Here is a 12,302-nt window from a genome sequence, read left to right as displayed (position 1 = left end):
GAGAGTGAGGGGAAAGGGCTGTGTGTTGTGTGTTTTGTGGGTGTAAAGGGGCCAGCAGAGTGTTTTATTAGTGTGTGTGTCTTCTGTTGGTGTGTGTTTTGTGGGTGTAGAGGGGGCAGCAGAGTTTTGTTGGTCTGTGTCTGCTGTGTGTGTGTTTTGTGTGTGTAAAGTGGGAGCTGCAGTGTGTGTCTTCAGTGTATGTTTTGTGGGTGGAGGAGGGCTGCAGAGTGTTTTGTTGGTGTGGGTGTAGGGAGGGGGCTGCTGTTGTGTTTTGTGGATATAGAGGTGGCAGAGTTTGTTTTGTTGATTTGTGTGCATCTCTGCAGTGTGTTTTTTAGGTGCCGACGGGGGGCTGCAGTGTCTGTTTTGTGGGTGAAGGAGGGGTGCAGAGTGTGTGTGTGTCTGCAGTGTATGTTTTGTGGATATAGAGTTGGCAGTCTGTCGTTTCTGTGTCTGCAGTGTGTGTTTTGTGGGTGGAGGAGGGGTGCAGAGTGTTGTGTGTGTGTGTGTGTGTGTGTGTCTGCATTGTGTGGGTTTACATGGGGGCTGCAGTGGGTGTAGAGGGGGGCTGCTGATGTATGTTTTATGGATGTAGAGGGGGCAGCAGTCTGTTTTGTTGGTGTGTGTCTACAGTGTTTTGTGGGTGTAGACAGGGGGCTTCAGTGTGTGTGTGTGTGTGTGGGGTGTAGATGTGGAGGAGGGCGTGTGTGTGTGTGTGTGTGTGTGTGTGTGTGTGTGTGTGTGTGTGTGTGTGTGTGTGTGTAGAGGGGGGGCTGCTGAGTGTGTTTTGGTCTGTGTGTATGTGTAGAGGGGGGCTGCTGTGTGTGTGTTTTGTGAGTGTAGAGGGTGGAGGAGGGCTGCAGTGTGTTTTGTGGGTGTTGAGGAGGGGGCAGCACAGTGTGTAGGGGGGACTGCATAGTGTGTTTGTGTATTTGGGGGCTTGCAGAGTGAGTGTATGTATGTATAGAGGGGGCTGTGTGTGTATAATTTCCTTTTAATAAACTTGCAGTAAAAGCATAAGAATGTAGACAATCATGCTGATTAAAAACCAATATGACTACAAAAATGTATCTTTTTTTTATGAAAAATAAAAAATAAGCCTACATTTAGCCTATAATAGTAATAATCCCCTCAACAGGGCATTACTGGCCAATAATGCCCTGGCTGGGTTAAATTCCCTCAGCTTCGCCTCGGGCCTTCAACTCTTCCAGCCAGGGCATTATTGGCCAGTAATGCCCTGTTGAGGGGATTATTACTTAATTAAAAGTTGGCTCTAAACATTTGAGTTTGCGTTGAGGTTTCACTGTATTCTCTTGAGTATCTTACGCAGTTGACCACTGATATCCTTGTACATACATTGCAATGTATACAGTTGAAATAAGCAACACATTTAAACAATCAGCGCACCTTTGTGGAGAGCAGTCGATTTGAAAACCAATTATTAGTGAGTAACAGTACGCCACATTTATTATTCATTATAAATTTATCCATCACCATATAAAATGTGCCGTCATTATACTTTGTACCATAATATATACAAATATAACCAGGATTTCTAACTTTTTTTTTGTTGTTGTTGTTATTGTAGTGTTCAAAAACAGAACCAAGTCTTTTACCTGGGCAAAGGTTCCTAGAAGCTCAAGGTACGGTCTTTTTAGCAAAAATAAAATACTACTACTATTCCTACTATTACTACTACGTGTTTAGCTGATTGTTATGATAGTTGAAAAACATGATTCACCTTGTATCATGTGCAGATGCTGAGGATCATGGGAACATTGTAGTAGCCTTGTATCCATATCAAGGAATCCATGAAGATGATTTGTCTTTCAAGAAAGGAGACAGACTGAAAGTTCTTGAAGAGTAAGTGGTGTTTGTTGTTGGTATTAGTATTGCTTTAGCTAGAGGGGTAATTGTATATAGTACTTCTCATAGTACTCCATCCTCTTTATGGTAGCTTGTATTTTAAAACGCCTAATTTTTTTGGTTAAAGGTGCAATTCATGAAATAAGATCATGGAAAAACACAAGATATTCCATACAATGCATGGCACACATCATTGCTTTCTGTAATGGGAAGTAAATGTATACACTACCCAAAAACCACAGGCACACAAACACACTGCGGACTGGCCCTTTCTAACTGCTGAATCTGTGGCATTGTACATTTGTTGCACAAAAAAAACACAAATATGAGACCAGCACTCCCTAATAATTACATGTAAATAATATCAGGTGGATAGTGCCAAGGGGCAAATGAACAATAGATATGAACAACAATTACTGGTAGACAACAGACCTAAGAGAGGCCGGTAGACCAGTGAGATCCCCTTATGTCAGCACTCAATCACACAGTAAGTACGGTATAGTAAGGTAACCCCAGATTAGGGGAAAGGACAAAACTCGAAACATCCAAAGTGTATAATATTGTGATATGATGTTTAACCTAAAAACAGTTTATTATTAATTATAATAAATTAAATTGTCAAGCAAGCAAATTTGAATTTGCCGCTCGCTCATGCGTCACATGAGTGGTACGCCCAATGAGGGCGAACCAGCTCCGTGATGTCTTGGCTGCGCCCCCCGACGCGCGCACCTAGCCGGCTATGAGTCGCCTGGCCGAGCAGCGCGCCAGTGCCAGCGCACCCGCTCCCTGTCTGGCCGCAGTGTTGAAAGTGCTATTATTTCCTGTAAGATTGCTGCTCTCAGCAGCATGGAAGAGGCAATTTCCTCTTTCCATATACAATTTTCTATATTACATTGATATATTTATCTGAAATATTATGTTTTGTCGAATGTGTCCTTGTAATGCATTGGGTCCTCTCATTGTTTTGACCAAAATCCTGATACCACAAAAGCAGTATTAGGTAGTTCCAATTTGTACCACTTCTTGCACCTAACTGATTAGGTAAGCTTGAGGAGGCCTGATTTGCGCAAGTAATACAGGCTTTTCATTGTGTTAACCAAGCGAGGAGGATTATTGGACAAAACAATATAATCTGTTTTTGTTTGTTTTTGTTTTCCCTGGAGGTTTGGAGAATGGTGGAAAGCAAAATCTTTGTCATCGAGGAGAGAAGGATATATCCCAAGCAACTATGTAGCAAAAGTGAACACGCTAGAAACAGAAGAGTAAGTTCTTTTGCTCTAGTTAATAAATGTTGTGCAATACTGATAGTTTTAAATATTGGTCATTGATGTATCTTCTGAGGGGTTGTTTTTTTTTGCAGATGGTTTTTTAAAGAGATTACCAGGAAAGATGCAGAGAGACAACTCTTGGCTCCTGGAAACAGTCCTGGAGCTTTCCTGATCAGAGAAAGTGAAACATTAAAAGGTGTGATTTTGTCTTTCTTGTTCGTTTCTCCTTTTTGGTTTGATTTTGGCTCCCTCCTTTACTTAGGTGGGAATTCATAAAGTAAATGGGTTGGCTTTTCACTTTGCAGTGGACCACGTCTGCACATGTTAACATATAAGCAAGGTAAAAGCATGTGTAAGGTTTACTTTAGCTGGGGACGAGTGTGCTGCTATGCTAAATAGTTGATTTTATTCTTGCATGCTCATCAATGCATTGCCATAAGATTAGGACCGGGGCTCTCAAACCTCTCCCTGGGGACCACTGGCCATGCCAGGTTTTAGGAATAACCAGTGCACTTCCTCATGGGAATGCATCTAAGCTGCCTTTGAATAGAATGCTGGGTGACTGCCTCAGAACCCTGGTCTGGCTCAGGGCAGAAGAGGTTTGAGAATCACTGGACTAGGAGATTTTTTTGATGAATGATTACATTTAAATGAAGACTAGGATTTGTATTAACTCCTTGGCTACCTGTAGTTTTGTTTATTTGAAGTGTGCTCTGAAATTTTGGGGCTGCATAGGGGTGAAGGCCTTTTTTGACAGATCTACAGTTTTAGGCCTCGGTCCCGCTGTGCTCGTTGGCGCGGGCGGCCATGTCGCGAGTTCCCCACCAGCAGGGGAATCCTCGCGAGCCGGTCCCGGTCCCCCCTGGCGGCACAGCTGACTACACGCTGTGGCGCATCAGCCGCTAGGAGACACAAGAGAATGGTGTTTCCTAGCGTTGACGCGTCACGTGGTGTGGCTGTGAGCCAATGGGGAGGGGAGGCTTCGGGAGGAGGAGAGGCTTCGGGGAGCGGGGAGGAGTGTGGAGTGAAAGCAGGTGAGTGCCTGTCTGTGTGTCTGTGTGTGTGTCTGAGTGCGTGCGTGCCTGTCTGTGTGTGTATGTGTGTGCCTTAGTGCGTGAGTGCCTGCCTCTGTTTGTGTGTGTGTGTATGAATGCGTGAGTGCCTGCCTGTGTGTGTGTGTGTGTGTGTATATGTATGAGTGCCTGCGTGTGTGTGTGTTTAAACTTACCCTCAGCAGCTCCAGCCCGTGTCCGTGGAGGGAGGGGGGGGGGAGAGTAGCGGGTCCCTCCGCTCAAGCCACGCCCCCCCTCCCTGTCAAGCCTCCCACTCCCGCCCACCTCCCGCTCCGGCTCCTGCTCCCTACAGACCGCATATCGCGGTCTGTGTATGTCAGCGCACCGCCTGTCTGCAGTGCGGGTGCGCTGACTCTGGGAGCGGGGCCTTAGCCTTACCACAAATGTTGGGCTTCAAGTTCATATGGGTATTATGTTATAAATACACAATGCTATCATAAATACTATAAATTATAAGAAACGTTAGATGTTTGCTGCAAAGCATGTTTTCTGTGCATGATGTATTTCAGCATTCATAATTCACTGCAATAAGACAGGTTGTAACAAAGGAGGGGGAGGGAGTAGATCAGGCCTGCACAACTCGTAAAGTGCGAAGGGCCGAACTGCTCCAAGGAAAAATAAATTGGGCCGCACGGGTAAAATCATCATCATCATCATCTCTCCTCCAGCACCTATAATCATCATTTTCATATCTCCCCCAGAACCCAACACTATCAACCATTGCGATACTCCCCATCTATCTCTCATACCCCCATCTCTCCCCCTCACCCACACACAATACACCCCTCCACATCAAACACACAATACCCCCCTCCACATCAAACACACAATACCCCCCTACACACCACACACATCCCACCCCCCCGTGCTGCTCACATCCCACCCCCCCTGCAGCTCACATCCCTCTCCCCTGCAGCTCACATCCCTCTGCCCCCTTGCACCTCACATCCCTCTGCCCCCTTGCACCTCACATCCCTCTGCCCCCTTGCACCTCACATCCCTCTCCCCCCTTGCACCTCACATCCCTCTCCCCCTTGCACCTCACATCCCTCTCCCCCCTTGCACCTCACATCCCTCTCCCCCCTTGCACCTCACATCCCTCTCCCCCCTTGCACCTCACATCCCTCTCCCCCCTTGCACCTCACATCCCTCTCCCCCCTTGCACCTCACATCCCTCTCCCCCTTGCACCTCACATCCCTCTCCCCCCTTGCACCTCACATCCCTCTCCCCCCTTGCACCTCACATCCCTCTCCCCCCTTGCACCTCACATCCCTCTCCCCCCTTGCACCTTACATCCCTCTCCCCCCTGAACCTCACATCCCTCTCCCCCCTTGCACCTCACATCCCTCTCCCCCCTTGCACCTCACATCCCTCTCCCCCCCTGAACCTCACATCCCTCTCCCCCCCTTGCACCTCACATCCCTCTCTCCCCCTTGTACCTCACATCCCTCTCCCCCCCTTGCACCTCACATCCCTCTCCCCCCCCCCTTGCACCTCACATCCCTCTCCCCCCCTTGCACCTCACATCACTCTCCCCCCCTTGCACCTCACATCACTCTCCCCCCTTGGGTGGGTGACAGTGACTGGGTGACAGTGACTGGGTGACAGTGACTGGGTGGGACACAGTGACTGGGTGGGACACAGTGACTGGGTGGGACACAGTGACTGGGTGGGTGACAGTGACTGGGTGGGTGACAGTGACTGGGTGGGTGGGTGACAGTGACTGGGTGGGTGGGTGACAGTGACTGGGTGGGTGGGTGACAGTGACTGGGTGGGTGGGTGACAGTGACTGGGTGGGTGACAGTGACTGGGTGGGTGGGTGACAGTGACCTTGACAGTGACTGGGTGGGTGACAGTGACTGGGTGGGTGACAGTGACTGGGTGGGTGACAGTGACTGGGTGGGTGGGTGACAGTGACTGGTGGGTGACAGTGACTGGGTGGGTGGGTGACAGTGACTGGGTGGGTGGGTGACAGTGACTGGGTGGGTGACAGTGACTGGGTGGGTGACAGTGACTGGGTGGGTGACAGTGACTGGGTGGGTGACAGTGACTGGGTGGGTGGGTGACAGTGACTGGTGGGTGACAGTGACTGGGTGGGTGGGTGACAGTGACTGGGTGGGTGGGTGACAGTGACTGGGTGGGTGACAGTGACTGGGTGGGTGGGTGACAGTGACTGGGTGGGTGGGTGACAGTGACTTGACAGTGACTTGATGGGTGGGTGACAGTGACTGGGTGGGTGGGTGACAGTGACTGGGTGACAGTGACTGGGTGACAGTGACTTGACAGTGACTGGGTGGGTGACAGTGACACTTGACAGTGACTGGGTGGGTGGGTGACAGTGACTGGGTGGGTGACAGTGACTTGGGTGACAGTGACTTGGGTGACAGTGACTAACAGTAACAGTGACTTACCTTGACCCGGGTGGGTGCAGGTTGCCGCCGGACGCTTGCTCCTCCTGCCCCCGATATCCCTGCGGCAGCTGCCTGGGACGGGAGGTGGGCTTGGGGGCGTGGGAGGGGGGGGAGGAGGGCACGGGAGGTGAGCTCGTGGGGGACGCGAGAAGCTGGCCGCGGAGGGAAGCGGTGAGAAGCAGGCCGCAGGAGGAGCTGAATTATTTAATTATTACTTCCCCCTCCGCCCCACGTTGGGAGCAGGGGGGGGGAGCGGGCCCGCAGAGGAGCTGCGTGTTGCTTCCCCCTCCGCCCCACGTTGGGAGCAGGGGGGGGGAGAAGGGGGGGAGCAGGGGGGGGGAGCGGGCCCGCAGAGGAGCTGCGTGTTGCTTCCCCTTCCGCCCCACCTTGGGAGCAGGGGGGGGGAGTGGGCCCGCAGAGGAGCTGCGTGTTGCTTCTCCTTCCGCCCCACGTTGGGAGCAGGGGGGGGGAGCGGGCCCGCAGAGGAGCTGCGTGTTGCTTCCCCTTCCGCCCCACATTGGGAGCAGGGAAGGGGGGGGGGGCGGAGCGGGCCTAGCGCATGCGTGCCGGGACCGCAGGGAATCGGCGCCATTTTTTTTTCAAAGTTTTTTTTTTTTTCAAAGTTTTTTTTTTTTTTTTTTTTTAAATCTCAACGAGGGCCACACAGAGAAGCCAGGCGGGCCGCATGCGGCCCGCGGGCCGCGTGTTGTGCAGCCCTGGAGTAGATGGTATGATACCTTATATTGGACTAACAAATAGTTGATACGTTAAAAGCTTTCAAACCACTCCGGGTCTTTCATCGGGTAACCCAATGAATATTACAGAAGATTACAGATTATAGATATCTGTAGATCTCTTGAACGCGGCCACTGTTGTGTTCCAATCCTTAATTTGATTATTGTTCTTTAACAGGCAGCTACTCCTTGTCAATCAGAGATCATGACCCACAGACTGGCGACATTATCAAGCACTACAAAATCCGGAGTCTAGACAATGGCGGCTTTTACATTTCTCCTAGAATTACTTTCCCTAGTATCAGTGACATGATCAAACATTACCAGAGTAAGTATTGTATGCTTCAATATATTTTTGTTAATTTTTATTAAACGGTTCAATTTTTATTCATTCTTATAAGATGCCTTTAACTTGATGATACATTTATCAATTGGTCAATTATTTTAAGGTCTGATTTGTTATACTCAAAATCACGCGTTACGGTTTTTATTTTATTTTTTGCTACATCATATTTTTAAATAAGTGTGTGTGTGTGTGTGTGTTTGTGTGTATATATCTCTCTGTATCCAATGTTCTCTTTATAGCTGCACTGACAGCATATACTCTATACACCGTACTCTGACTACCAGTCCTAAAGTGGTACAAAATACCCATCTATACTGCGCTCTGGTCGGTCGCCAACCCCCCTATCATGGAGGATTTTTAATTATCACTGTATATATTCTCATGCATTTTTATTATTACGGTTTCAATAACATTTTATTATTTTTTGTTATGATCCTTACATGATCTATATAGGAGTTTGTGTACGAGTTTGCTAATTCACCTACTATATCCTGATTCTGTAACAAGATAATATATCTTTAGGACTTTGGATAATATATCTTTAGTACTTGTATGGTCCTCATTGCATATCCACAGCGAGTGCATATTGTAGGATCTTTTGTGGACCCTATCTTGGGTGAATTTTTCCTACTTGCACCCTGAAATGAGTATCCTGTGAAATATTTTCAATATTGTTAATAGGTAGAGCGGCATTGGTCATTTTTTGTGTATGTGTAATGTAAACCTCAGAAATAACTTAAATCACTGGGTTTTATTAGGAAGTCCTTTTTGCACCATTTTTTTTTAAAACTACAGGTATAGTGTAGCATTTTAAAGCAGCAATCCTCTAACTTGTTGTTTTTATCGCCTCTCCCCCCTGGGAACTAGGGGATCCTCTATAGCGGGAAATAGTGCAGTTAAGCTGTGTGGTCACCGCTGGTTTCCAAGATACTTACCAGAGAAGTTACTGGCTTTAGATCTCCCTTCAGGGAACAAAAAATGGCAGCTGAATCGTGTAGATTCCACAGAACAATAGGAAGCTGCCATGTAATCTGTTATGACTACCTGTGGCACCGCTATGTCAATCCACTGGAGAATCGGCTCCAGAGGAACAGCTTTAATGTTACTTTAAAACGGTCGTATCTTGCCATGTAATAACAGTGTAATTAATGTGTTCATTTTTTTTTTGTACCTATGAAAACTTTTAGAACAGCCTGATGGTCTGTGCAGGAAACTTGAAAAAGCATGTTTTAGCCCCAAACCAGAAAAACCATGGGACAAGGACGCTTGGGAAATTCCAAGAGAATCAGTAAAGCTGGTGAAGAAGCTTGGAGCTGGTCAGTTTGGAGAAGTTTGGATGGGTGAGTTTATGATTTGTTTCCACTCTTTGTCTTTGAGTCTATTTCGTAACACCCATGCCCACCCATTATAGCCGTCAACTTTGTAGTTCCAAGTTCTGGTAGCTTATTGGGTCCTGGAGAAGTGTAGATTCATTGGAAGCTGTGATTCATTTTAGGGACCAAAAAGAGAGTGCAATTTCATCTATGAAGAACAACTATTAACATATTGTGCCACCATTCTGTGTGCAAACCATGCAAAAATATAGTCATTGAAATCACCAAACACACCTCTCAGAACAATATACAGTAATTATTCACCCGCAGATCCAGTAATGTGGTGCATCTTAATAAGTGTAGGACATTCACCAATACGAACTATTTGGGGGAAAAGAAACGGGCCTTTTAGAGTAGGGTAAGTAGCCATATCAGGCACCAGCACTGTGAGGCCTCCGAATGTGGACACGTACGATCTTCCTTACCTGAATTCATTCTCAAAGGAAAACGTCAACGCACAGGGAAAAAGAACTCAAATGCATTCAACTTCAGAACTCAAAAACCATGACTTGAACCAGGGTATTGGATTTATGACACGTTATGGCAATTTATCATATACTGTACCTCCTGTTTCACATCATACAGAAGTTGTTAGCCTAACAGTCTATAGCAGTGGTTTCAACCTTTTTTTTTTTTTTTCTCGGGGCACCCCTAAACACCATGCTCAGTTGCTGAGGCCCCCCACCCCCCCCATAACAGGACAAGGTCACAGAAAACACATGACAGAGAAACTATCACAGGAGAGAGAGACAGTCAGAGGGGTCAGGGGAGTCACAGGAACCTGAGAGGGTGGGGGAGCCAGAGGGGGCAGAAAGTCACATAAAACTCACACCGCCACTGCCCATGCTGTCTCCTTCTCTGCTTGGCCACACCCTGCAGGCTCCTGACACCTGATTGGTTGCATTACCCAGCAGCAACCAATCAGCATAGAGGAAACTGCCCTGCTCTGGGAGATTGGGGAAATCCCGTGGCACCTTTTTGATCCTCTCACGGAACTCCAGGATGCCGTAGAACTCCAGTTGGGAAAGACTGGTCTATAGTATCTTATATTAACTAAACCTATGAACAAGTCTGGCTAATCTACTTAAAGGAGCAATCCGTGCAATATTCTACATGTGGTGTTTTTAAATAAATCCGTTCTGTAGAATTAGATAATACTGTACTTACTACATTTTTTTTAAATTCAACTCTTAATGCCATTTTGATGAGTTTTAATATGTGTATCATTTGCTTTCAATAGCGGGGTTTAACACACTTCCCCAGCAGTGTTTGTGATAATTGGTTGTCAATAATCAAAGCTCTTTGAGCTGCAAACTGTAATAGACAATGTTACCTTAGTAATATAAGAATACACTGTAGCTGCTGAGTTACACTGACAGAGGGATTGACTGAAACTGAAAGGTAGCCATTTTGTGAACCCTGTGAAGCAGGATCTTTGCTGATCGATCACGAGAACTAATCGATTGGCAGCTTGGGTAATTAGTTTTCAATAACGTTGGTCAAAGGCTGCATATTATTAAAAATAAAACACTGTGCCGCTTGGATTGCCTCTTTAATGGGTAGCTCCGTTCATAAAAATTTGGTTGTCTCCGTTGAATAGTTTTATTACGCTTATGAGGCTCTGCTGATCTCTTCCCCAATGTATCCCCACCGTAACGTGCTTCATTCAAATCAGAGATAGAGGAAAGATGAGTTGTGGTGAAGTGCTGAGTGGAAGTGTCTCACCTGTCTAGTAATACTGCCTCGGGTCAATGTTCACATTACTACTATCCTGAGATGAGTGAGGACTAGGCATAGTGTATCTCTGCACAGGCAGTGTCTAAATGCATTGGTGGTGTTGATCAGTTGTGTTGATATTTTTGGGCGACTTTCATGCTCCACTAATTCCTTCTCATCAGAATCAACATCTCGTGACTTGCCAGATGTAGCAAATTCATCAAATGTTTCATGTGACTGTACAAGTGAATTTTGTGAACTGGGCAAATCCTTATCAGTCATTTGCTTTCGTTTATATAACTACTAGTGACATAATGATTTTCCACAATTGATTATTTTATTCATGTCGGTAGTTCTGAGCCCTGCTGCTGAAAAAGCATGTGCTACCCATTCCTGCACCCTAAAGCGTACACACCTATGGTCTTGCAGGAAATGTATGTCTTTGGAGACAAGATTTGTATGTCACTTAGGCTAAGTCCCCGCTAGCACTGAGCGGCAGCGCTTGCGGAGGAGACTTGCATATATAGATATATGTAAGTCCCCGCTCACGCGGTTCGCACAGCGCTCGTGCACACACGCTCAGCCGCGATCGGCGCTTTGCAAAACAAAAAATCTATACTTGCGCGCTCAGCTGGCCCGCAATGCCCCCCCTCTTCTCCCCTCCTCCCCTCCTCCCCTCCCCCCCCTTCCCCCATGCCCGCGTACAACAGGACACCCGGCGCTCATGCTTGGAGCGCTCTCCAAGCATGAGCGCACTCAGCGCCAGCAAGGGCTTAGTCTTAATTATCCAAAGAGCAGTACTGTAATCTCAATACCAGGCAGTGATATATATATATATATATATATATATATATATATATATATATATATATATATATATATATATATATATATATATATATATATATATATATATATATATATATATAAATATAAGGATTTCCCTAGAGAAACTAAACCCATAATGTTCTTATCTGATATGAACCAGGTTATTAGATTCTTTCGCCCCTACTGTTTTAAGTTAATAATTAACCTTCTCAGTGTAAAATACAATATATATGTATGTATGTGTGCTGGGCGATAATGGGGAAAGACAGGGTTGCAGACATGTCTAAGACATGCAAATGAACATACAGTAATATTTCCATATATATATATATATACTGTATTGTATTTTACACTGAGAAGGTTAATTATTAACTTAAAACAGAAGGGGCGAAAGAATCTAATAACCTGGTTCATATCAGATAATAAGAACATTATGGGTTCAGTTTCTCTAGGGAAATCCCAGTCAGAAAATCCACTCCGTTATACAATATGAGGAACTGTACTCTTTGGAGCAAAATTATTTCATAATTACAAGAAACTGAATTGCAAAATATTCTAAAAATATATAACTTTTTTTATTTTTAACTTCTGTTTTTTAAAAAAAAAATTCTATTAAACGATTAGACAAAAAACTTCCCAAACAATAACTGGCAATTGTTGGCAATACAACTACAGATGAAATAAGA

The 12,302-nt window shown here is 46.0% G+C and overlaps 1 protein-coding gene across 1 annotated transcript in view; it reads left to right on the top strand.

The window, feature by feature from the left end:
• The window catches only part of LYN (LYN proto-oncogene, Src family tyrosine kinase), a 103,133-nt gene that overhangs the window by 62,087 nt on the left and 28,744 nt on the right, over positions 1–12,302 (top strand). The window contains exons 3-8 of the mRNA XM_075584238.1: positions 1,589–1,643; positions 1,758–1,863; positions 3,030–3,128; positions 3,227–3,330; positions 7,532–7,681; positions 8,887–9,039. Of these exons, the coding sequence (XP_075440353.1) occupies positions 1,589–1,643; positions 1,758–1,863; positions 3,030–3,128; positions 3,227–3,330; positions 7,532–7,681; positions 8,887–9,039 (667 nt within the window). The remainder of the gene's footprint in view (positions 1–1,588; positions 1,644–1,757; positions 1,864–3,029; positions 3,129–3,226; positions 3,331–7,531; positions 7,682–8,886; positions 9,040–12,302) is intronic.

Source organism: Ascaphus truei, chromosome 2, assembly GCF_040206685.1.
Source record: "Ascaphus truei isolate aAscTru1 chromosome 2, aAscTru1.hap1, whole genome shotgun sequence".
Taxonomy (NCBI): Eukaryota; Metazoa; Chordata; class Amphibia; order Anura; family Ascaphidae; genus Ascaphus; species Ascaphus truei.
Note: the sequence above shows the minus strand (reverse complement) of the source record. Positions and strands in the feature narration are given on the sequence as shown.